This window comes from Odocoileus virginianus, chromosome 23 (genome assembly GCF_023699985.2).
Source record: "Odocoileus virginianus isolate 20LAN1187 ecotype Illinois chromosome 23, Ovbor_1.2, whole genome shotgun sequence".
Classification (NCBI taxonomy): Eukaryota; Metazoa; Chordata; class Mammalia; order Artiodactyla; family Cervidae; genus Odocoileus; species Odocoileus virginianus.
The window spans coordinates 8336432-8363422 of NC_069696.1; the positions used below are offsets into that span (position 1 = coordinate 8336432).

Sequence of the window (26991 nt, forward strand, 5' to 3'; positions counted from 1 at the left end):
CCCTTGCAGATACTGGGAAAGGAGTCATCAGTTCTGCCTAGAGATGGGACAGGAATTACTTTATAAAAGCTGAATCTTGAATGAGGAGCAGGGAAGGGAAAGGCAGAGGGAATGATAGAACAAAAGCCTGGAAACCAGAAATAATCTGGCATATTTGGGAAGCTGTAAGTAGTTCACTGTTGGAGAAGGAAATGGCAACCCACTCAAGTATTCTTGCCTGCGAAATTCCACGGACAGAGGAGTCTGGTAGGCTATAGCCATGGGGTCGCAAAGAGTCAGACACGACTGAGCCCTGAGCACAAGTAGTTCACTGTGGCTAGGCCGATGATGCTGGAGAGACTGGTAATGTCTGGATCTTGGAGGGCTTTGAAATATTAACATGTTGGTCAACTTTTAGAGAAGACCCAGCACAGAGCCTGCAGGACATTCCTCATGTTTGCTCACTAACTTCTGCTGAGGCCCACAGTGCACCAGGTAAAGACTATCAGTCACCTACTTTATTCACCTGTCTTTTCATCAAAAGGGCAGGAAAACTGACTTAGACCCTGAGACACAGGTATGAGCCATCCCTTCAAATAAGAATGGCATGGAAACTTTCTCAAAAATTCGTTAAAAAACATTAAAGATAGTAAAAAATCAACCCCCCGCCATGAGGGCAAATTAAATAAAGGACATCAACTGACATTTAGTGAGAAACCTCTCAATTTCCCTTCCCCCTTTGAATTGCCTATATAAACTTAGCGAAAAGAATTTAAACATAAAACTTTACTGGTGTGATAGTGCTTGTGCTGTTTGAAATTCAGCTGCCTTGTAGCTTATACACAGCAAATAACTGTTGCACTCACTAGATATCTACAAGGCCTGCAGGAAGAACGTCTCTTTTCCCTAAAGCCTAATCATTGCCTTAGCTATGTCTGCTTAGGAAAAGCTGTGCCTGCATAATTCAAGGTCAGGCAGCACCCTTCTCTACTCTGGAGCCACCCAAGCCTGCTAATGCCCTCTTGCTTTTGCTGAGGCCAGCACGGCTGGCATTTGCTCGCTAGGCCAGAGTGGCCGTTGTATGCTGGGGCCATTTGCACAGCTGACATTAGGTGAGCTTTCAGCACTCCACCATCACTGCCGCTGCCAACTGTGGCTTGTTGCTTCACTGAGGCCAGCAAAGCCCCCAAGCCTTGGCTCAATCTTCTGTGCCCAGTGCCTGCAACCTTGTCTCTATAGAAACAGCCAAACACCTGAAGACAAGAGTTGCAAGGTCAAAATGCAGGGTGGCCTATGCTTTATAAATTTCAAATTTGGCCTCAATAGTTAAAAGCTAGTATATAACTGTAAAAACTCATGTGGCCTAATGTAAACATAAGGTCAGAGCACTTTGCCGCCTCACAAAAGAACCAAGGCCCAAAGTCCTGGCCCCAGCAGAAGCCTCAGAAGTTTGACATGTATCTTTTGCCCCAAATTTTGCTTGTCTGTTAATCAAGACACTAGTCTTATGCCCCAGATTTAAGTCTTTGAGAGACCTAATAAGCGGTATTTTTCTCTTGACTGAGGGGATTTGGGAGACCAGAAGATGACCTTTACACTAATAAAGCTGTGTTCGAGTGCTTCCCTGGTGGCCCGGTGGTTAAGAATCTGCCTTTTAATGCAAGGGACACTGAATCAGTCCCTGGTCCGGCAAGATGCCACATGCTGTGGAGCAACTAAGCCTGGGAGTCACAACCACTGAGCCCACAGGCCCCAAATACTGAAGCCCAAGTGCCCTAGAGCCTGTGTTTTGCAGCAAAAGAAGCCACTGTGATGAGAAGCCTTTGCACCGCAATTAGAGTTGCCACCACTCTCTACAACTAGAGAAAGCCCATGCAGCAGTGAAGACCCTACACAGCCATAAATAAATAATTTTTAAAAAAACAGCTGTATTGGAGAATGCAGCTTACATCTACGGGAGGAAACAGAGTCTTAACAGTAAAGCTCAGAATTCAACAGTCTTACCTGTCACAGGTAGCCGTGAGGGACCTGTACTGATGGGTCTGAGACAGGCGGCTTCAAAAGGGAAGAGACAGGAGGGCCGAGCTCACATAGCTGCTTCTGATCTCTCCATTCATATAAGATCCTGTCCCTCCACTGGAGTGGAGTATGTGAATGGAGAGGAGCCAAGCATGAAACCTCAGGAGAGGGAAGCTCATTCAAATGGAAATGGCACAGAGATAATGGGGATGCCTTTCCTGGTCTGCTGTGGCTGTAATGTATCATCTATGAAATACAATCTCTGTTCCAGTAAAGTAGAATGGGAACTTAAAAGACATTTGTGAAGCAGTTTGTATACCACATCTTTCTAGTTATGTTATCGAGTTTTTCCAGGGCTGTCAATTTAGTCTTCATAGAAAGAGTAATTCTGCTTTGGCACAACTGTCACAAATAGTTATGAGGTACAAAACCACCTAGAGAAAGCCTGGATTAACTTTCTGTGTGTCTTACAGAGGGATTGGACAGTGTTGGTTCATGTGGAGTGAGTGAATGGGGTGGGGGTGGTCAAGGGACTTCCACTGTACCAATTTCACATTCTATGTTATATATATATATATATACACACTGGTTCCCAACAGACCTTATTAGATGAGCACAGTGAGTGTTTTGATATCCTTTCCCACCCACCAGGTGAAGAAACAGATTCTCAGAAATACCTTTTGGTCTCAAACCTTGTGAATGGTTATTGAGAAGCCTGTGCCAGAACTAGATTGGCATGTCTCCTATCTGCTGTATTTGTAAAGATTTCTCTGATGCCAAAAAGGTACACTGTCAAGCATCATTTTAGCTTTCATATTTTGTAGCTTTGAGCCCTTTGAAGAATTTGAAAAAAATATTCATACCTGTGTTATAATGGAGATTTGTGTCTGTTTGAGTACTCCAATTCGGTCACTCAGTCATGTCCAAATCTTTGCAAACAGCATGGACTGCAGCACGCCAGGCTTCCCTGTCCATCACCAACTCCCAGACTTGCTCAAACTCATGTCCATCGAGTTGGTGATGCCATCCAACCATCTAATCCTCTTGTCCCCTTCTCCTCCTGCCTTCAGTCTTTCCCAGCATCAAGGTCTTTTTCAGTAAGTCAGTTATTTGCATCAGGTGGCCAAAGTATTGGAGCTTCAGCTTCAGCATCAGTCTTTCCAGTGAATATTCAGGGTTGATTTCCTTTAGAATTGACTGGTTTGATTTCCGGCAGTCCAAGGGACTGTCAAGAGTCTTCTCCAATAGCATAGTTCAAAAGCATCAGTTCTCCAGCATTCAGCTTTCTTTGTGGTTCCTATTCCTTAATAATTACATATTTAATGAATTAATTTGAAGGTTGTATAAACTTTTAGTAGTTTCTTTTGGGTTCATTTTTAATTCATAAATTTTAATATACTTTTATTTGACTCATTTTATTCTTAGGAGAAAAATTGCTACTTTTTATTGTCTTTCCCTATAGGCCTGTTATCATATAAAAATAAATAAAATGAAATTTAGTTTATTAAGCAGATTTTCTTAAAATAGAAAGGTAGGATCAATCATTAGAGTATACCTGAATTTCAGTTATAAAATACCATAAATATTGAGCATAAATTATAAACCTAAGAAACCCAGCCACTTGCAATAGCCTAGCCTGAAAGTTAGACTAGATGCCCTGCCACAGCATAACAACTAGTCCCCTATTTTCTTAGGTGGGCCACTTTTCCAACAGGTCAGTGTTTGTACTGTATGAAGTGCTAAAGATTTTTACTCTTAACCTCTGCCAAAAGTCAAATAAAAAGAGGAAAGAAATCTAGAACTGTTTATTACACCAGTGTTTTCAGCCTTTTCTAATTATGCTCCCATAAGGTGGGGAAAACTCTCTCCCTGCCTCTCTCCCTGGGATATGTGTGTATGTATGCTACACACACACACACACACACACACACACACACACACACACACGCATGTGCACACAAACATTACTCAAGGTCATTGCTTCACACTATTTTTAGTCTTGGTGACAGAATTTCAATGTAATCTGAGAAAGCAAATATGCACACTGAATTCCTTATGTGTTTTTTTCTCCCCCCTCTCTTCTTACCTCTTCTAGGCAGTATTTGTGTGTTTCTGCAGAGTTTTGCACAGAGTCTGTTCCCATGCAGACCAATGAGGGAGAAGTATCGGAAGAAAGCAGTTCCAAGGTCAGTGAATTACTAAAGGTGCAAACGGTCTAAGCAGAAATTAAACAACAGGGACGTGAGTGAGGAGAGTGGGTGTTGTGTTTTAGGTGAATTTAGACATCTAATTGATTTAAATTAGAACCTCACCTAAGATTGGGAGGATTTTTTCCTTCTCAATATCCACTTTTGTTACACTCCATGACAAATTTAAAACAAATTTTACTGAGCTCATAGAAAAATTTATGATTCACTTGTAGACTACTAGCACTTATCTTTTAAGGTTTTATTATGCAAGTTGTATGTACTTATTTAAAAAATTAAAGCAAATCAGAAGTGTATAAGGTAAAAAGCCTATCCCTTATTCCTCCTACACAGAGGTATCACTGATCATTTTTGGGCATTTTTAATTATAAATTTAAAAATTATATTTGGTTTGGTTTTTCAGGCTAAAGCTTAAATGAATACTTCATTGTCACCTGTGTAGAAGTAGTTATGTTTGTGTTGATACCTGTCTATATCTAGCTTCATGTCCTGAGTCTCCTTGGCTTTTCCTCTTCTTGGTCATATAGAACCCTCAGTATCACCTTCATGTCCCCTTTCTCCTGTCAAAATCATTTCTAATCCTTGCTGGGAGCACCGAGGGTATCCCACACTGTGTCCTGGGCAGTTCCCCACACCTGCCGGGCTGTCCGCCCTGAGCCCTCCAGAGAGATGTCCTTTGCTGTTGCCGCTGCTGCTCATAGTCTCTTGGGAAGGTTTATTCTTTCTCTGCATCCATGGGGTGGCAAAGGGTCAAATGCCACTGAGCAACTGAACAACAACAACAAATTCTTTCACCAGAGCAAAAGTGAAGAGGGGTCAGATGTCACCAGGAAACTCCAAAACATCATGCTAATTGGAAGAAGCCTGGCACAAAAGGCCACATATTCCATTTATATGTAATATGTAGAATAGATAATTATATAGAACACAGGCGGGTGGTTGCCAGAGATTGGTTGGGGGAAGCAGAATGAGGAATGACTACTTAATGGCTACATCAGTTTGTGCCCTGAACCCCAGAGCTCCTCGTGAAAGATGCGCTTTAGCTTCTTTCTGAGTCTCCCCTCATTACAGTCCATGTGTTAGGTAGAAGGACAGGTATCATCCTCTCCCCTTGTTTGTTTTTCCCCCCATATCACCAGATACCTTCCTTCTTTCTGCCAAAGCAGAATCCAATAGACTTTTATCAGACTCATCTAGATCACGGCATCCCTGGTAGCTCAGATGGAAAAGAATCTGCCTGTAATGCAGGAGACATTGGGAAGATCCCCTGGAGAAGGGAATGGCAACCCACTCCAGTATTCTTGCCTGGAGAAGCCCATGGACAGAGGAGCCTGGTCCATGGGGTTGCAAAGAGTCAGATACAACTGAGCACTTTATCTAGTTCCCAGCATGTTCACTTTCATCTAGATCCTAAACCTGGTTTAAGGAGAGTCAGAATAAGTGAGATATGCACACACTCTAGGAATGTCCCCCAAACACTCACACACCAAGACATGTACACCCAGGTCACCAAAAATACACAGACCCCAGGATTTCTACAATAGACACTGACCCATCCCCAAGACCCTAATTAATTAGTTTATAATAAACCACAGTGTTAAGGAAGACTGGGTTCTTGGATCCTCTGACTAGTACATTCTCTTCCTGGAAAGCTAGGTTGAAATTGGAAGATTGCTTGGCAAGCATATAACTAGATCGACATAGAATGCTTAGTTGTACCAGAGACTCAGTTTCCACCTTCTTTCTGGGGGAGGAAGGAGGACTGCATTTCTTGATTTTTCAATTATTGAATATTTTATCAGTTCAGAATCAATTAGGCTAAAGAGTAAAAGAATCTTTTTGGGGAGGACTTCCTTAGTGGCCCAGTGGCTAAGACTGCACACTTCCAATGCAGGGGGCCTGAGGTTCAGTCCCTGGTCAGGGAACTAGATCCCACATGCTGCAACTAAGAGTTCACATGCCGCAGCTAAAGATCTTGTGTGTCACAACTAAGACCTGGCACAGACAAATAGATAACATTTTTTTTTTAAAAAGAATATTCTTTATATACTTGCAATAAGTAGATGCTTCTGTTATTAAAATTAAATTATAACTTTGTTTTCATCAGTCTTCATTTACACTACATTTTATGACTTTTTTCTTATGCTTCTCTTTGTTTAAAATCTTATAATATTTGTAATGATTTGATGTTAATGCAGGAATTTATTATAGTACTATGGTAACATAATTTGTGGTTTTCTGTTAATAGAAATAAGTTAGGAAAGGTAAATGGTGTTGAGAAAAAGTGGGGAATTTTCTACAAAACAGTGACTTTGAATTAAATCATTTTCTTAAATAATTCTTGAGCATATGTTCTTAGTGGATACACAACAATAGACAAAAAAGACATGGTTCTTACTCTCAAGGTGGTTACATTTTAGTGGGAGAAACAAACATAAATAAAGATAATGATTCTGAATTGTGATCAATACTGTGAAGAACATAAAATAATGCAGTATAGGGTGACTGGAAGGACAAGCTTAGGTTAGTCAAGCAAGTCTTCTCTGAACGTGTGGCATTTCAGCTGAACAGTAAAGACGGAGGGAGCCAACTGTGTGAAGAGCTAGAAGAACAGTATACCAGACAAAAGAAACCATTTCAGAAGCCTCTTCCAAGAACTGTCAGAAGTCCCGTGCCACTGAGCGGTGATAGGAAGTCATGAGGGAGGCCAAAACCTTGCAAGAACTTGACAGCCCTGGCGTAGGATGTGGATTCTGTCATGTGGGAAGAATTTCTATCAACTGGGAAGCCACTGAAGGCTGTTAAGTTCGGGAGTAATGTGATATGATTCCATTAAAAAATATATATTTTTTATTTATTTGGCTGTACCAGGTCTTAGTTGTAATGTGTGGGCTCTGTAATTTCAGTATGTAAAGTCTTGGTTGCAGCAGGAGGGCTCTCGTTCCCTGACCAGGGATCGAACCCGGGCCCTCTGCATTGAGTGTGCAGGCTTGGCCACTGGACCACCAGGAAAATCCCTATGATTTAATTTTTTAAAAATCACTCTGGCTTCTATATGAAGAATGGATTGGACTGAAGCAGGGGTGGGAGCAAGAAGACCAGTGAGAAAGAAGACAGTCCTAGTCAGTCACTCGGGTGAGAGAGAAAATGGATTAGCATACTGCACTGAAGTGGAGGTATACTGGAGGTAAAGCTGACGTGATGTGAGGATGACCTGAAATACTTCTGCTTCCTAGAAACCAAGAGGTACATTTCAGGAAAAAAGGTAGAATCAGTACTGTCAGATGCTTCTGAGAAGCCAAGGAGGTTGGTAATTGAGAAAATGTATCTGGATTTATTTTTTGAAGAATTATTTAAAGAAAAGGTACACAAAATTTTCTGGAGAGGTGGAGGTGTTCTGTGTCTGAGAGGAGTGTGGATTACACAGGTGTATATCCATTTGTCAAAATTATACTTCTAGAATTTGCAATTCAAATAAAAAGTACAAATTTTCAGGTACACTTCACCTGTGAAAACTGAAAAATAATAATAATTGAATAGGGATGGAGAACGGATGGAAGTATGCATGAAATAAGAATGACAGAATGTTTATAGCTATTGAAGCTTGGTGATGGATACATAAGGATTCATTTGTATTTACTTTATATGTGCTTGACATTTTCCATAATAATGCTTTGAAAAGAAATTTATTAGTGGTCTTCAAGAGGAAGAGGATGAAAAACCAATTTTATGGGTTAAAAGGAAATGAAATGATAAAAACATGAAGAGTGGTGGGCATAGGCTACTATCCAGTTGTGAAATTTAGAAGTAAATGAAGGGAGAAGAGCACCAAGTAGTGTGTGCACAGTGTGCTCAGTCACGTCCAGCTCTTTATGGCCCCGTGGACTGTAATCCACCAGTCTCCTTGGTCCATGGGATTCTCCAAGCAAGAATACCGGAGTGGATTGCCATCTCCTGCTCCAGGGGATCTTTCTGACTCAGGACCAAACCTGAGTATCCTACATCTCCTGCATTTGCAGGCAGATTATTTACCATTGAACCATCTAGTTCCCTGACCAGAAGGAGGTATTAGTTAAGTGAAAGATGTTTTTTAAGTTTAAAAAAAATTGTATTTATTTATTTGGCTGTGTCGATCTTAGTTGCAGCACGCAGGATCCTCATTGCCTCATGCAGGATCTTTCATTGTGGTGCATGGATTCTCTAGTTGTGGAACTTGGACTCCAGAGCCCCTGGGTATAGTTGCCCCACAGCCTGTGGGATCTTAGTTGCCTGACCAGGGATAGAACCATATCTCCTTCATTGTAAGACATATTCTTAACCACTATACCACCAGGAAAGTCCTGTGAAGGATTTTTTTAAATGGAGGAGGCCCAGTCATGTTTGTGTAAAGAGCAAAGAAATGAGTGGAGGAAGGCCAAGTGTGTTTATGGAAGAGGTTCACTAGGCCTGTGAGTTTGAGGGAGCCTGGGGATCAGTGAGGCTGGCCCCTGCTGCTGTGGGGGTACCTGGGCTGAGGCCAGAACCCTGCTCTTCTTGTCTGGTGGTGTCTGATATTTGGAGGAGGAAAGAAAGAAAGTGTGGTCCAGCTTTTCTTAATGTTCCCTCTGAAATAGAAGTCATTGTTAAATTGAAGAGTTTAGCATGCATGATTGAAATGACGAGTTTAGATTTCCTTTTAAGGAGGACAGTTTTGGAATGGCATTGGTAGAGAAAGTGCTAAGAATAGCTAATAAATGAATGAAAGGGTCAGTGCAGTTTTTAAAAATACCCATGTACGTATTGTACCGACAGAAATCAGGTATGCCTTGTGGTTGGACAAGATTGACAGAGGACATCATCTTGGAGAATTTTGATGTTCCTTTCGAAGAAATGTTCCCTGAAATCGTGCACTATCTTCCGTGGGCTTTTTTTTTTTTTTTGAGAGATGTTTAAATTCAGAGATGGGATTATATATTCTTGAGAGTTAGGAGGTATACACTTCAGTCTGTTGCGTTTAGAAGACTCTGTGTCTCTGCTAGAAAGATAAAAAGCAGAGGATGGCTTCTAGAAGTTGGTTCTTGGGACTTTGCTGGTGGTCCAGTGGCTAGGACGCTGTGCCCTCAATGCATGGGGCTCAGCTTTGATCCCTGGTCAGGGAACTAGATCCTACATTCCACAACTGAGTTTCCATGCTGCAATTTAAAGATCTTGCATGCCACAACTAAAGATGTCACATGCCACAGTGAAGATCAAAGACCCCATGTACCACAACTAAGACCCGGCACAGCCAAATAAATAAGTAAATACTAAAATTCATTAATCTCTACACTGTCTACACTTAAGGTTTGTATATTTTTCTGTTAGTAAATTATGTTCAATAAGGACAAAAAACAATTTAGGAATTTCTGTCCTTCTCTTTAGTTGGCTAAGCTCATTTTGAATATTGATTCTGTTATGCAGAATATTGGGGGCTTTCCTGGTGGCTCAGAGGATAAAGCGTCTGCCTGCAATGTGGGAGACCCAGGTTCGATCCCTGGGTTGGGAAGATCCCCTGGAGAAGGAAATGGCAACCCACTCTAGTATTCTTGCCTGGAGAACCCCATGGACAGAGGAGACTGGCAGGCTACAGTCCATGGGGTCGCAAAGAGTCAGACATGACTGAGCAACTTCACTTTCACTTCTTTCTTATGCAGAGTATTAGCTGTCCTTCTCAGCTTTCTATTTCAAGAAGTATATGTATTTCCTTTTTAAACCACTTACGGTACCTAGAATGGAGTGGGTGGTTGGAAAGGTGTAACATTTATAAAGTGGATGGAATTTAGCAATTGATGTGAGAGAAAAGGAAAAGGAGAAACCTAGAGTAATATCAGAGTTTCAAGCAAAATGACTGGGAGGATAGGGATGCCCTTGCCAAATAGGAAACATAAGAAAGAAAACAATTTTGGGAGGGAATGAGATTAATTCTGTATCGAACATACAGAGTTTGAGAGGCCGGCAAACTGTAAGCCAGGTGAAAATGCAGGACTGGAGGCAGGATATGTGGGGACTGGAAATACAGGATTGGGAATCACTCAAATTTAATAGTTGAGGGACTTTACTGGTGGTACAGTGGATAGGAATCCACCTGCCAACACAAGGGACACAGGTTTGATCCGTAGTTGAGGAAGATTCCACATATTGTGGCGCAACTAAGTCCATGTGCCACAGCTGCTGAGCCCGAGTGCTGCAACTGCTGAAGCCTTTGTGCTCGAGGGCCCAAGAGCCATAATTGCTGAGCCTGTGTACTGCAGCTGCTGAAACTCGTGTGCCTGGAGCCCATGCTCCACGACAAGAGAAGCCATCGCAGTAAGCACACACACTGCAACCAGAGAGTAGCCCGCGCTCTGCACAACCAGAGAAAGCCCATGCGCAGCAATGAAGACCCAGTGCAACCAAAAATAAAATTGATTAATTTAAAAAAATCTACTAGTTGCAACTGTGAGATTAGATGAGGTTGCTGTGAAGAATGTGAAGAGAGAGGTCCAAGGACAGAAGCTGAAAAGCAGAGATTAGCAGATTAGAGAGTCAGCAAGTTTATGATGAATAAGACATTGGTTTATGATGGTTTATGATGAATAAGATTCAAAGTCTGCCTCAAGGAGTTTGTATTCTTGGAGACAACAAAACACATAAATAGGTAATCCCTTCAGATAGTGACGTGCGTTATGCTAGAGAGTGGCTGAGTGTGGGAGCTCTTTCAGTTGGGTGGTCAGGATTCATCCATCACTTCAAAGACGTGGCACTTGAGCTGATGCCTAAATGATGTGGAGGAAGCTTTCATGTAACAGTATGAGAGAAGAACTTCGTAAGTCAAGAAGAAATTGAGAGGCAAGATAGGCAAGATGGGAGTATCAGAAACAGGATTTACCCTCCCACTAGAAAGAACAACTTTACAAATGCACAAATGTGTTTGAAACAACAGTTTTTCAAGACACTGGACATCAGATAGTGAAGGACAGTGATGAGTGAGAAATGGAAAACAAGATGAGTCCTCTGACTACCCCTGCATCCTGGCTTGAGAGAGCCTCCGGGCCACAGTGCAGGAAATGGGGAGCCCAGGCGAAGCCCAGTGGACCCTCTCAGTTGAGGAAACACTGCTGAGAGTCTGGGGAGACTGAGGCAGCCGAAGTTTGTAGGACAGAATATTGGAGAGGAGAGAGCTGCTAAGAGAGAGAAGTCTGGAGATTTGTGGAAGGTTCCCCTAAGTATTCAGCAGAGTGCTTTTTGGCATATGTACGTGACTGGTCAAGGCTGAGGCAGGAAGGGGTACCTGCCCTGGAGGACTGGAAGTAACAGTGTCTAGCGCTCAAACACTGTCTGTAATGGTGCCTGTTTCTGTGGACTAGAAACCTTCATAATTCATGGATCATTATCGGCATACTCAGCAGTAGTACTAGTAGAGTTCTCACCTCAGGAGTAGGAAATAATTAGCCCTACCTAATTATGAAGTCTGACTTCACAATCCTAAAAGCAGAACCTGAACAGAACAAAACTATTTCAAAGTAATTTAGCTGCATCTCAGAATGACGCTCAAAAATATTTATAGGAATTCAAAAGTATTCAGGATCCAGCAAAAATTCTGTGTCTGTTATTCAAAGCAGAAATTTTTCAGGCATGTAAAAACCAGAAAATACAAACATAGTGAAGAGAAAAATCAATTGAAACCAAATCATAGTTGACCAAGATGTTAGAATTAGCAGACGAGGATATTAAAACACTTATTATAACTGTGTTTCAGATGTTCAAAAGGTCAAGCAGAGACATGGAAAATACATATTTTTAAAAGCCCCAAATCAAATTTCTAGAATTGAAAACTATAATGTTTGAGATGAAAAATATATTGGATGGAATTGTGGCAGATTAGATACTGTAGAATAAAAGATGAGTTAATTTTGGGAATGTAAATAGGCACAACCACCATGGAGAACAGTATGAAGTTTCCTTAAGAAAACTAAAAGCAGAGCTACCATATAATCCAGCAGTCCCACTCCTGAACATTTACCTGAAGAAAACCATAATTTGAAAAGACACATGCCCTCCAATGTTCACTGCAGCATTATTTACAATAGCCAGAACATGAAAGCAACCTAAATATCCATTGACAGAGGAATGGATAAAGAAGATGTGGTACACATATGCAATGGAATATCACTCAGTCATAAAAAAGAACAAAATAATGCCATTTGTAGCAACATGGATGGACCTAGGAATTATCATACTGAGTGAAGTAAGTCAGGAGGACAAAGGACAATATATTGTATGATATTGCTTGTAAGTGGAATCTAAAAAATGGTACAGATGAACCTATTTACAAAATAGAAATAGAGTCACAGATGTATAAAATAATCTTACGATCAGCAAGGGAAAAGGGAAGGGGGGTAAACTGGGAGATTGGGACTGACATATACACCCTACTATGAAACAGGTAACTATTAAGGACCTGCCGTAGAGCATGGGGACCTCTACTCAGCACTCTGTAATGACCTATATGGAGAAGGAATCCAAAAAATAGTGGGTATATGTATAACTGATTCACTTTGCTGTCGAGCAGACACTAACACGCCATTGTACATCCATTATATTCTAATACGTGGCATAAAAAAAAAAGAATTAACAGTAGAAATGATCCACCATGAAACACCAAGAGAAAAAGAGCAAAAATCCAAAAAGTGAAAAGAGTGTCAGTGTGTTATGGACAACTTCAGTCACCCTAATGTCCCTGTAATTGGAGTCTCTAAAGAAGGCACATGCTGTTCTGTGCTTAGCTGCTCAGTCATGTCCAACTCTTTGTGACCCCATGGACTGTAGCCCACCAGGCTCCTCTGTCCATGGGATTCCCCAGGCAAGAGTACTGGAGTGGGTTGCCATGCCCTCCTCCAGGGGATCTTCCCACCCAGGGGTCGAACCTAGGTCTCCCGCACTGCAGGCGGATTCTTTACCGACTGAGCTACAAGGGAAGCCCAAAGAAGTCAAGGTGGGGCCGAAAAAAAATAGCTAAGAAATAGTGGCCTCAAATTTTCCACATTTGATAAAAATCGTAGACCATAAATCCGAAAAGCTCAATGTGCTTGAGGCACAAGAAATGAAGAAAACCGCATCAAAGCTCATCCTTAAATGAATTACTCAAAGCCAGTGGTCAAGAAAACCTTAAAACCAGAGGAAAGAAGACACACTACTAACAGAGGAACAAAGGGTTTCTTTTTTCTTTCAAAGGGTTTCTTATTGGAAGTAATGCAAGCAAGAAGACGGTGCAGCACCATCTTGAAAGCACCGAGAGAGAAATGTTAGCCTTGAATTCTATAACCAGTGAAAATTTCTGTCAAAATTGAAGGCTAAATAAACACTGTTTCAGACATACTAATAGAAAAACTGAAATAATTTATCTGTATCTTATCTTACTATAAGTAATGTTAAGGGAAGAAAGAAAATGATGCCAGGTGGAAGTATTAATCTACGCAAAGGAATGAAGAGCTCAGAAAATGAAAACTACATAGGTTAAATATGTCAGACTTTTTTCCTGTTACTCAGATCTCTTTAAAAGAGGATTGATTGAACAACAGTAATACAGATACACTGTGGGTTTATAACATTTGTATCTGTGAATTGTACAATAAGAGTGGCATAAAGACATAAAGAGGGAGAATGGTAGAATACTGTCATAAGGTTCCTATATGTGAATTAGTATAACTTCACTTGAAGCAAAGAGGATACAGTTGACCCTTGAATAATGCAGGGATTAGGGTCACTGACCCTCTGGGCAGTCGAAAACTCAAATATAACTTACAGTCAGCTGTCCCTATACTGGGTTCTCATAGCTGGGGTTCTTCCACACCCTCTGATTCAACCACCTGGAGATTGTGTGAGAGTGCAGTATTTACTATGGAAAAAAAATTCACATATAAGTAGACTTGCACAGTTGAAGCCCATGTTGTTCAACGGTCAGCTGTACTTCTCAACTCATTCTGTGAGGCCAGCATTGCTCTGATAACAAAACTAGACAAAAACATTGCAAGAAAAGAAAACTACAGATCAATATCGCTCATGAACATAAATGCAAAAATTCTAAGCCTAATTTTAGCATATTGAACCTAATGATCTGTAAAAGGATCATATGTGAACAAGTAGGGTTTACCCAGGATGGTAGGGTTGGTTTAACATTCAAAAATCAATGTAATCCACCATATTAACAAAGTGAAAAAGAAAAATCATATGATCAAGAGATGAAGACAAAGCATTTGACAGGCATCACGTCTATTCCTGATGAAAACTCTCAGCAAAATAATAGAAAGAAACTATTCAACTTGATAAAAGACTTCTATGAAAATTCAACAGTTGACATTGAGCTCAATGTTGAAAGACTGAATGCTTTACTCCTATAGTGAACAACAAAAACAACAAAAAAGAAAAGGATGTCTGCTACTGTGTTTCTCGTCAACGCTGTACTGGAATTTCTAGCCAGGGCAAACAGGCAAAGAAAAGAGAGGAGAGAGAAGTGAGAGGAGAGGAGTGGAGGGAGCCAAAATAGTACATACTGTGTGATTTCAATGCATATGAACTCTGGAAAATGCAAACTAACTTATGCTAACAGAAAGCACATTAGTGGCGTCCTGGGGAGGGAGAGCAGGAGGGAAGGATTAAAATTGGGTGAAGATGGGGGACTTCCCATCATGCAAGAATTCTCTGTGCAATGCAGGGGACTCAGGTTTGATCCCTGGTTGGATCAGTACCAGCTCAATAAATGAAAGAAGGACCATACTTAGTGGTTTGCATGTTTAGAAAGCTGTGACAAACCTAGAGAGTGTATTAAAAAGCAGAGATATCACTTTGCCAACAAAGGTCCCAAAGCTATGGTTTCTCCACTAGTCATGTATGGATGTGAGAGTTGGACCATAAAGAAGGCTGAGTGCAGAAGAACCACAGCTTTCAAATTGTGGTGCTGGAGAAGACTCTTGAGAGTCCCTTGGACAGCAAGGAGATCAAGCCAGTCAATCCTAAAGGAAATCAACCCGGAATATTCATTGAAAGGACTGATGTGAAGTTCCAGTACTTTGGCCACTTTATGCAAAGAGCCGACTCAGTGGAAAAGACCCTGATGCTGGGAAAGATTGAAGGCAAGAGGAGAAGGGGTCAGCAGAGGATATGATTAGATAGCATCACCGACTGAATGGCCATGAATTTGAGCAAACTCCAGGAGACAGTGAAGGATGGAGGAGCCTTACTGCAGTCCATGAGCTCACAAAGAGTCAGACACAACTTAGTGACTGAACAACAACAACAAATTTTTAGAAAGCTGAGGAAAAAGGATCCTGAATGTTTCCAAAGGAGAAAGAGGTCATATCCAAAACATTAGGATTTATAATATTATTGAATTTCTATATAGCAGCTCTGGGGTGCTAGAAGACAATGGAGCATGGCCTTCAAATTTTTGGAAGAAAGGTTTACTGACTTGAACTTCTGTTTCTGATTGTGTGTGTGGATAAAAATATTCTATATGTTAAATATATGGATAAAATTAGGACATTTCAGTTATTCAAAATGTCAAAAAATTCACTTCCTGTATACCTCTTACTAGGAAATGATTGGAGTCTGTGCTTAAAGGAATGACCATGAAAGAGGAGGACAAAGGGTCTAGGAAACATGCTCCAGCAAAGGGGAGAGAGTGAGGAGTCCTGGAGATGAAGGGAGAGAGTCATCCTTGGCAGAGCGTCAGCTATTTAGTGGTCTAGGGAGCAAACAGTCTCAGCTGGCACAGGAGAAAACCCCCAAGGGATGTATTCAAGATTGAAGTGAAATTGACAGGTTACCTAAAGTGTTTGAACTTACTAAGAGGAGACTCACCACTCTGTTGGAGGGTTTGCGAGTGAATTAGTGAAAACACATAATAAATACCAAGTTAAAAAAACTGATAGAAAGTATAAGAGGAAGTAGTAATTTTTAGTTCCAGGGAAAAGAAAAAAATATCCAAGAAAGGAAATTTAACTATTCCTTATGATTCAGCTGTATATGTTATTTACTGGGTAATAGCACTGTTAGACCTGAATATTGATTTGAACAAAAATTGTGACTTATATTGGGAGGATGGGAGAAGGGAGGTACATTTGTGTTGTGGTGTGGCAGCAGAAGAGCATGCTCAGTGGTGAGAACATGGAAGTAATGGGGTGTGGTTTATTCTTTTAAGAATTTGGATAGTAAAGGGAAGGGAAAAAATAGGATATCTGGAGAGGTTATAAGGCCAAAAATAATTTTTTCAGAATGAAGAGAGTGGGCTTCCCTGGTGGCTCAGTGGTAAAGAATCCACCTGCCAATTCAGGAGACACGGGTTCGATCCCTAATCTGGGGAGACCCCACATGCCAAGGAGCAGCTAAGCCAGTGTGCCTCAACTACTGAGCCTGTGCTCTGGAGTCCAGGAATCACAACTACGGAGCCAGCGTGCCACATCTGCTGAAGCCTGTGTGCCCTGGAGCCTGTGCTCCACAGCAAGAGAAGTCCTCGCAGTGAGAAGCCCACATGCCTCAACTGGAGAGTAGCCCCTGCTTGCTGCAACTGGAGAAAAAGCCCACACAGAAAAGCCCACGCAGCAATGAAGACCCAACAGAGCCACAAATACATACGTAAATAAAATTATAGATGGAAGGGATCATGAAATATTTGTAGGTTGAGGAGATATATTTACTAGAAAGGGAGAAAGAAGGGTTCCTTAGATAATAAGATCCCAGAGGAGGCAGTATGGTGTAGGTCACGAGTTTAGCAACAAGTGGTGAGGTTAACCTTGCAGAGCAGTCAGGGGAGGAAATGGGTGAAGATCCAGAGGTTTATGGTATAATCACAAGAGAAAAAATGAGGGGCTTTTGGAACTTTGTGTTGGATAGGCTCGCAAGATAATCTTAGGCATTGTCATCTTCAGAAAGGATGGTCCTAGGGAGAATGCCTAGTGGATGGATTTGACGTCTTTAAGGAGAGTAGAAAAGGTACAGGATAGATGAGTGAACGATGTGGTACAGTAGGTCAGTCATTCGGCCCAGTCCTGGCACCTAAAAGGCATTGGAAAGTTTTGTTGAAAGAACAAATGATGGACCAGAAGGCCTGTGTTTAGAGTCTGGGATGAATCCACTGACAGAAGTTACATTGTTTCCCTCCTGGGCTCAACAGCAGCAGGGAGCAGGTGAGCCAAGGATCACAGCTGCTTGCTCTGCCTTTCAGAGCTAGGAAGGAGCACAGGGAAAGGGAGGAAGAGGAAGTGCTGGGAGATAGCAGAAAATGCTTCCTAAAACAGTAACTTTGCAACCAGGCTTTGAAGGTTAAGTGGAAGTTCACCAGAAAGACAGGATGAGGACAGGCTGTCCAGGCAGAGGTGCTGAATGTCAGCACTGAGTGAAGTTAATTGGTATAGTTTGTAAAGGAACCAGTTTTGTAGCTTTCTCCAGCTCTGCACTCCAGAAGCTGAAGGGGAGAAGGGGGAGGGTTTGGCAAGACGGGGATGTCCTTAGGACAAGTTGGTGGTGAGCAGACTTAGGACATTGCAGAGAAAAGTCACCGGGATGCCTGTCGGCTAAAGCTCTGAACAGACAGTGAGGGAAGAGGAAAACCACAGAACTAGATGGGACAGTGAAGACTCCTTACAGATTCAAGTGGAAGAGGTGCTTGTGGTCAGAGGCAGATCTCAGAGTTCATGGACCTCGGTGTAGAGAGGTCCAGATGGATGGCAAGACCCAGCCTCGGGTCCTGCCCACCTCCTCGTTGAAGCAGGGAGATGAAGCTGCCTAGGATGGGTCTAGAGTATCTGATGCCTGTAGACTGAGTTTAGTGCCCTTTCTTCCTTAAGTTGTTTCATTGCATTCTCTGGCTATTTCGTAATTAACTAGTTTGTCTTTCCCACCAGTCTACAAGTTTCAAGGGGGTGGGGCAAAGACTGTCTTCTTCACCACAGCACCTAGCATGTAATATGTACCCAACAAATACTTGTTAAATGAATGGAAGTGAGAGAAAGGTGAGGATATGGTGTAAGTTTTCTTTTTTTGTTTTGTTTTTTATTTATTTTTAACTGGGGCACAATTGCTTTACGATGTTGTGTTGGTTTCTGCCATATATCAGCATGAATCAGCCATAAGTATACACATGTCCCCTCTCTCTTGAGTCTCCTTTCTACCTCCCACCCCATCCCACCCCTCTAGGTTGTCACAGAGCAGAGTTTGAGCTCCCTGCATCATACAGCAAATATCCACTGCCTATCTAATTTCACATATGGTAATGTATATGTTTCAATGCTACTCTCTCAGTTTGTCCCACCCTCTCCTTCTCCATGGTGTAAATTTTATGAATGAAAATATTTAAGCTTCTGAAAATGAGATCAAGGGGGAGGAGTGGTGGAGATCATCAAATTAAGTCCAAAAGTGTTCAAGATATTTGTAGAAAAGAAATAAAGATGGGAAGAGACAATAAAGAAATAAAGAGATGGAAGCGAATAAAGGAGGAAATGGTCTTGAGAAAAACAGATGAATTGGCAGTAAGGAGCAGTGATCTTTCTGGACCATTTTTGTTGCCTTCTGAGATGCTGTACAGTGAGAAAAGGTAAGAACCTTGGTGAAGGAGATAGTGTCTTCTGGGGAAAAGCATTTTAATTGGTACTTGAAGGATTGAGCAGGAATGTGCAGTGAATGTGAGGCAGAAGACCGGGGTTTCTAGGCAAGAAGAGACATTCTGTGGAAAGGCACAAAGGACTGAGAAGTTGGTGTGTTCTCCACCAGGGGTGAGGAATGGGTGAGGGAGGCAGGGGCGATAAAAAAGATCACTTAGGCAAATGAACTGAACTTTTAGCCTTCAAGAGAGGTGATGAGAGTGAAAAATTTCAAGGAGAATGATGTGATCTTGTTTGCACTTTACAATTTGCATTTGATGGAAGTGATTTGGAGGATGGATTGAAATGAGATGGGACCCAAAGCACAAAGACTAGTGAGAAGGCTTTTGTAGTCATGAGATTTAGAGAAGCTGTCTTTCCCTATGGCAGTTAAAGGGGATAAGGAAGGGGTAATGAGTATGACAGCTGTGTAAGAGATAGAAGTCACTGTACTTAGTGATTAACAAGGAAGTTAAGGGGTTAAGGAAGGAAGGTGGAGAGCCTGTAACTCTATTATGTTTCCTGTTTGAGGATCTTGGTGGATGATAGTACCATTTACAGATATAGGGGATATAAAAAAGAGGAAATCTAAGGACAAAGATGGTGTTTCATTTTGGACCTATTGGACCATCCAAGTGGAGACTAATATCCAAAATATGTTGGCTTCCCTGGTGGCTCAGATGGTAAAGAATCTGCCTGCAGTGCAGAAGACAGGGGTTTAGTCTCGGGGTCAGGAAGATCCTTTGGAGAAGGGAATCACAACCCACTCCAGTATTCTTGCCTGGAGAGTTCCAGGGACTGAGGGGCCCAGTAGGCTACAATCCCTGGGGTCTCAAAGAGTCAGACACGACTGAGCAGCTTTCACTCACTTTATGGGGGCAGCAGTTAAAGATTTGAAAGTCATTATAGGGGAGCTTGTTGAAACTGTGGGCTTTTTGATTATTACTTCTTGTCATTATTGTGGTTATTAAAAATTGGTTATAGATAAGCAGAGGCCAAGTCCACAATGTAGAGGTCTTTAATTGGAGAGGATTTTTAGAGATGAAAGATCGAGAAAATTTCATAGTATATAGAAAATAGTCATTCTTTGAGAAAATTATTCCAAGGAACTTTAAAACATTTGTCATCTGTTTTTCCTAATTGAGCCATAACATTTATTTGTAAAGTTCAGAAAATGCACAGTTCATTTTTTTTTTCATGTATGTGTACTTTCTTGTAACCAAGACCTAGATAAAGATCATCTCTACTTCCTCATAAAGTTCCCTTTGCAACACTGTAACCATGTTTTTTTCTTCTAGAGGTTTAGATCACTGTGTAAATTTAGAATGGGAGAATCCTGTCTCTCCTTGGCAAAACCTGGTAGGCTGCAGGATCAGGCGGTCCACAGAGAATAAAAGTCGAAACCTGGTTTGAATTTCACAGTATGCGTTTTTTATTATTCTTGCTTACAATTCCTCCAGTTTCTCCTTTTAATGGAAAGGAGATTTTTCCGTTAAAAATTTCAATTTTTTTGTTCTTTTTGAAACTTAGCCTCTTAATACTATCCCATCTTCTCCAGTATTTCTTGAAGACTGCAGAGGGAGGGTTGCAGAGCTGGAAAGCCTTTTGTTTTATTTGGGTTTCATTATGGTGTGTGTCTGTATTACTGTTGTCTGCCTTCCAGGTTACTTAAAAGAAATAGCACAGGGAACTCTACTTAATATGATGCCCTGGATGGGAAGGGGGCCCAATAGGGAGGGGGTGTAAGTATACATAGGGCTGGTTCACTTTGCTGCTCAGTAGAAACTAACACATTGTAAAGCAACTGTGCTCCAATAAAAATTAATTAACCTTCATTGCTGGGAAAGATTGAGGGCAGGAGGAGAAGCGGGGACGGAGAATGAGATGGTTGGATGGCATCACCGACTCAATGGGCGTGAGTTTGAGCAAGCTCCAGGAGATGGTGAAGGACAGGGAAGCCCTGCGTGCTGCCGTCCATAGGGTCGCAAAGAGTCGGACACGACTGAGCAACAACAGCAAAAAAGAAATGGGCAGTAGTTTTCTAAGTAGGGAATAATCCTTGAATACATCCGTTGAGATCTCTCTCCTTGAATACTTTTGTTTGACTTTTTAAAAATTATGCCTTTTGGGGATGTTTTCATAGGACTAATCGTCTCAGTTTGTCTAGGTAGCTCTGTCTTTGCCACTTATTTTCCTTTATTGAGCAATAAACCATCTGGAATAATAGAATGCTTTGTTTCTTTTGAAAACTGTATTCAGAAATAAACCATACTTATGAAAGAGAAAAGGAAAACACACAGTTAAAAGAATAATTATAAAATAAGCACCCGTATACCTACTACATAGGCCAAGAAATAGAATCTGTACTCCAGAAACCATGTGCCCCTTCCTGAATGAATCCCCCCGACTCCTAAGATACTAATTAGCCTAAAGTTTGTAATAGTTATCCCTTTTCTTTATAGTTCTATGAACTATAAATATACATATGTGTCTTTGTATACACATATGTGTGATTTTAAAATTTGTATGTTTGAACTTATTTTAATAGATTTACACTGGATTTTTATTCTTCTGCGACTTGCTTCTTCCACCTAGTATTGTGTTTTTGTAACTCATCCAGGTTGAGGTGTGTTGCTGTAGTTCGTTCATTTTCATGTAGTATTATACTCTATTGTCTTAAAACACCATTGCCTATTTGTCCACTTTTAGTGTTGATGAATGTTTATTTTTTTCCTGTTAAAAATAGTGCCACTAAAATATTTTTGTATATGCACAAAAGTTTCTTTGGGGTTTATATCTAGAAGTGCAGCCACTGGTTTGTACAGTAAGTACATAGTCAAGTGCGGTAGATAATGGCAGACTACTTAAAAACAGTGGTACCAGTTTACGCTCCCACTGGAATGAATGAGAGTTGCTATTGCTCTGCACCCTTGTCAACACTTGGTATTGCCCTACTTTTAAACTTTAGCCAGCCTGATGGTGGTGAAATGGTATCTCTTTATGGTTTTAATTTGCATTTTCTTGATTGACAGGAGACTGAACATCTTTTCATTTATTTAGGGACATGTATGCATCCTCTTAAGTGAAATTCACGCTCAGTTATTTTATAGAGTTTTCTGGTAGGTTGTCTTTTTCTTACTGTTTCATAGCATTTTTTAAATTATATTCTGGATGCTGACCTTTTGTCACAGTTATGAATTGCAAATCAACATGCTTCCTTTTTTTATTCTGTAAATCTGGTCACCCAAGGAGAGATGCCCTATACAAACATGGAGTGGGAAAACCATTGACTGGGGCTTCTGTCCTAGTTAGGCGTGTAGTGGAATGCCACATGGTTCTGTAAGCACAGGCCCTGCACTTGGAAGTGACTGCGTCTTGGTTCCTGACTGCTGCTGACCTGTGGTGCTTGACTTTGCAGGTGGAACAGGAGGATTTTGTAATGGAAGGGCATGGCAAGACTCCACCTCCTGGTGAAGAAAGCAAACAGTGAGTCACAGTTTATTTAAAAAGGGTCTTATTACAGATCTTCAGAAGCACTTTGGTTAAACATGCTGAGAGCATGTTTGCAAGGGATGTATATGTTGGGTACATTGTGAAACTCCTCCCCAGTTGCTTTGGTGGCTGTCAGTGCATTGCTTCTATTTATAGACAGACTAACTGGAGGGGCAAGAAAGTTGGCTTTGTAGTTTTTCACACTTGACTAATTAAAATTTATGTTACACTTTAGCAAAGGCTTTAAGGCTTAGGATGTTTCAAATTGAACTGACTCAGTCTGGTTGATTTCCAAAGATAGTGTAAAATGGTATATCCTTTTCTTAGCAATGTCTTTATGAAGTGAACTGAATTAGTAGACTGTTGCCCTGCATTCCAAGTGTGAATTTATTTGAATAGTACTTCCTGAAATTCTATTCCATTTAGTTATTTATACTTCTGATCTTTGTTGAAATAACAAATTGTTTCCCCAGAGGAACAGGAATTATAAATAATATGACTTGGCCAACATTCTAAATAATTCAGGATCTCTCCTCTAACTTCTTAAGGAGTGATAAGTTCTAAATCTGAAATTGAGAGTCGTCTGGGTAGCTTTCTGGTGGCAGTGAGTAGATTTTTTCTTCCCTCTGTCACAGAACTTGAAAAATAATGTTGCAGAGCAGACTGGTGTTTCATATGCCCTTTTAAAGGAAAAACAGTTAAGACCGGCTTCAAGTACTGACATAACTACCATTTTTTTATTCAGACAGTAGTCTTCTAAGTTAATGGGACAGTGACTTGTGGAATTCACTGAAAATCTGTAGAGAGAAACTCTTTTCTCTCATCTTTTTTTTTCCCCTCAAAAATAGTTTTGGTCCGTCCTATGAAAATTTTGTCTCCAAAACCCTTAGGAGTGAATTATGCAGAATATGCTATGCTACCATGAGGCTAGGTTCATTAAAGGAGAGTGCTTGTCTTGTATTTGTTGTGAATGGAAACCAGGATATTTTCACAGCTGGTTTAATTTGCTAACCAGGCAGTTTTAAAAATAGCTTACAATATAAACCCTAACTTTGCTGTATTCTATCAAATGCACTTATATTCTGCATGGGTGGATGGAATCAATTCATCTTTAGCAAATTAGAAAGCCTAACATCTAGTCCCAGTAGAATTGCAGGAACACTTCAGATGCCCTGCCCGCTATTCACTCTCCACTCCTACACTCAGGTCAAAGGTGTTATAATAGAAAAATCCTCGCTCCCATTTGACAAGGGTTTTCTGTGCACGAGAACTTTGCTTAGATGCTGCCTGTGTTTTTTCCACCCTTTACAGTGTCTCCACTTCAGATACTGGAGTGGGTAACTTGCCTGTGATAATGCAACTTGAAACAGAAGTTAGGATTTGAATTGAATCTTTCTGACTTTAAAGTGTTTTATAATATCTCTTGAACTCAAATTCTTTGCCAACGTCGGGAACTATGTTCCTGAAAAGTATTGTGGCCAGCAAAACTGCAGTTGTTAAGATCAAAGTCTCATGGATAAGAGTGAGTTGGGGGAAACAATGAAAATGGCACAAAGCCTATTTTTAAAACACAGGTGAAGTTTCTATTCTCTGAAGGGCATCCATTTCCCAAACAAACCAGTCTTTATCTTTAAAAACCTGCTCCAGTAACCCCTATCCTGAATCAGCTCCTTTAGGTATTCAGGAAACATTGCTGGGGCAGATTCTCCCACAAGTTTTACATTATACAAACTCTTACTTCTTTTAGAGAGCTTCATTCATATGGCTCCAGCAGACCTGAAACATCATGGGTTGTATACTTAGCATTCTCCGTTGATAGTTTTGTTTTCACAAGTCTCTGCCTTTTCACAGATCAATCTTGGTTAATTTTGTTTTGTGAGGTTTTTTTTTTTTTTTTTCTGGGCTTGGTCAGCTATCATATATTGAAATGATAAAGCAGAAATGAATATTCTTGCTGGGTCTTCCTCCCATACACCTGCCTACTTCTTTTGTGGGAGTTGGGAGCAAAGCTGCTGTGTTCTTTTGTTTGAGGCAACAGAAATAAACAGATTGAAAAATTTTATTTTTTGTGTCTTAGAACTGCAGTTAGCAAAGGATCATTGCAGTTCATTGTAGGAACTGAATACTACATTCTGGATGCTGTGAGTGACACATTGCTGAATGACTTATGAAATTCCCATCTTCTTTTTTTTAATTATAAAAGTAGTATTTGGTCATCATAAAACATTCAGATAATAAGTGTGAATTTAGAATTATTCGCTTCTTCTACCCTCCTACTCTTCCTCATCTTCTGAAACTTTCTCTGTGTATTTAGAAAAACAAAAAGATTTTTTTTCTAACATTCTTTGCGACTTTTTTCCTTTGACATCTTTTGCAATCTATTTCATTCCTTTAAACATCTGCAGAAGTACATTCTGTTATACTATAATCATTCTCTAATAAATATTTTGGTGACTTTCACTTCTTTGATTATTGCAAATATTAATGGTTTTTTTAAACATCCTTATTCTTATATATTTATACACAAATGTATTTATGTAGAATAAATTTCTAGATATGAAGCTGTTGGGCTCATGGGCTGTGTCTTTTTACAAGGAGGTAGCTGCTATCAAATTACTGTTCAAAAGAACTCTACCAATGTTCATTTCCATCTGCAGTGAAAGAGAGTATCCATTCCTCCACACCGTTAATGACAGTAAAATTATTTATCTCAGAATTTTTGCTACTGTAATATTTTATGGCTTTAATTTGTACTTTTATTCTTACTAATAAGATGGAATATCTTGTTAGTCTCTTGGCCATTGATTTTTACATCTTGTACCACCTGTTTACATATGATTCCACTTTTCTTTTGGAATGCTTGTTTTGATAGCTTTGTAGGAACCTTTCCTTTACAAAGTGTAGATATTAACCTTTGTCTTTTAAGATGTTTAAATATTTTCTCCCAGGCCTTATTGTTTAGCATTGGAGTATCTTTCATACTAATAAACCACTTAAATTTTTATGTAGTAAAATCAGCCTTTATGGTTTCTGTGTTTCATGCTTGTCTAGAGAAGCCCTCCTACTCTAACATGATAAAATGTCTTGAGTTTTTCTACTGTATTTTTCACATTTAGACCTTTAACTGAACTGGTACTCATTTTTCTATATGGTGAGAGGCAGAGAGCTAACTTAATTTTTTTCTGAATGGGTTTTCCAAATGGCTGCCATTCATTGGTATTAGCATGTATAGATTGCCTGTTTCACGTATGGAGGCAGGTGGAGCACAGGGATTATATAACTTTCAGGTCACAGAGTAAATTCTAGTAAGGATTAGGTCTCAAATTATTTGTTAGCTGATCTGTGCCACTTTCCTTCTTCATCTAACATTTTTACTATAGGTTCTGGAAGTCTTCAAAAAATTTTATTTCTGTGATGTTTATTTAAATGGTATAAGTTCTGTCAACATACAGTGTAAGGTAGCTAAGCATGTAGAAAGCGTTCTTGAAAAAATAATTGACTTCTGATATTGAAAATGTTTGTGCTAAATTGTTAACATATGGATTAGTTGTGCTGATTGCTGGTGTACATGTGAATAAGATTTAGTGGCGTATACAACTTTAAACATCTGTTTATTTATATAGTCTGAAAATATTTACTTTTTAATGAGGTTTATTTACTATTAATGTATCTATAATCATTTTTCTGAGTATATTCACATATGAGCCATTGGAGAAAATCAGACAAACTGAGTTTATTGCCACATAATATTGATCACATGACATGTTTAACACTGGGTTAAATATAAAACTAGATAGCATATTAAAAAGCAGAGACATTACTTTGCCTACAAAGGTCTGTCTAGTCAAGGCTGTGGTTTTTCCAGTAGTCATGTATGGATGTGAGAGCTAGACCATAAGGAAGCCTGAGCGCTGAAGAATTGATGCTTTTGAACTGTGGTGTTGGAGAAGACTCTTGAGAGTCCCTTGGGCTGCAAGGAGATCCAACCCGTCCATCCTGGTGTTCATTGGAAGGACTGATGTTGAAGCTGAAACTCCCCAACACTTTGGCCACCTGATGCGAAGAGCTGACTCATTTGAAAATATCCTGATGCTGGGAAAGATTGAGGGCAGGAGGAGAAGGGGACGACAGAGGATGAGATGGTTGGATGGCATCACCAACACAATGGACTTGGGTTTGAGTGGATTTTGGGAGTTGGTGATAGACAGGGAGGCCTGGCGTGCTGTGGTTCATGGGGTCGCAAAGAGTCAGACACGACTGAGCGACTGAACTGAACTGATATTGTTTTATTTATTCATTGCACTCAAAAGCAATTAGGCCATTTGTTGGTATTAGGAAAGCATTTCTTTAAATAAGAGAAAGGACTCTGAACAGAAAAATCTCACCCTTTTATGAAAATGTGAGACCAAATTCTCAATCATCTGTATACTGCTTAATCATGAACACGAGCAAGAATTCGAGTTAAGTAAATTAAACCAAAGTGCCTTGCTACAAAAGAAATGAAAGCTCAGGTTGCCTTTGGCTCCAGAGTCCTTGTTTTCACACTACAATGTTTGAGTGAAAGTGAAAAGGTGTTAAAGTTGCTCTGCTGCTGCTGCTAAGGCACTTCAGTCGTGTCCGACTCTGTGACCCCATAGACAGCAGCCCACCAGGCTCTGCCG

General features: G+C 40.4%; 1 protein-coding gene across 11 annotated transcripts in view; it reads left to right on the top strand.

The window, feature by feature from the left end:
* The window catches only part of TNRC6B (trinucleotide repeat containing adaptor 6B), a 242251-nt gene that overhangs the window by 70849 nt on the left and 144411 nt on the right, over positions 1 to 26991 (top strand). For 6 of the 11 annotated variants that reach the window (XM_070453390.1, XM_020876891.2, XM_070453405.1 and 3 more), the window contains 2 exons: positions 4094 to 4184; positions 22257 to 22324. In XM_070453390.1, coding sequence (XP_070309491.1) covers positions 4140 to 4184; positions 22257 to 22324 — 113 coding nt within the window. In that variant the 5' untranslated portion in view covers positions 4094 to 4139. Of the gene's footprint in view, positions 1 to 4093; positions 4185 to 14896; positions 16836 to 22256; positions 22325 to 26991 lie in introns of those variants that run through there. The other 5 variants (XM_070453399.1, XM_070453400.1, XM_070453395.1 and 2 more) reach the window with 3 other exon arrangements.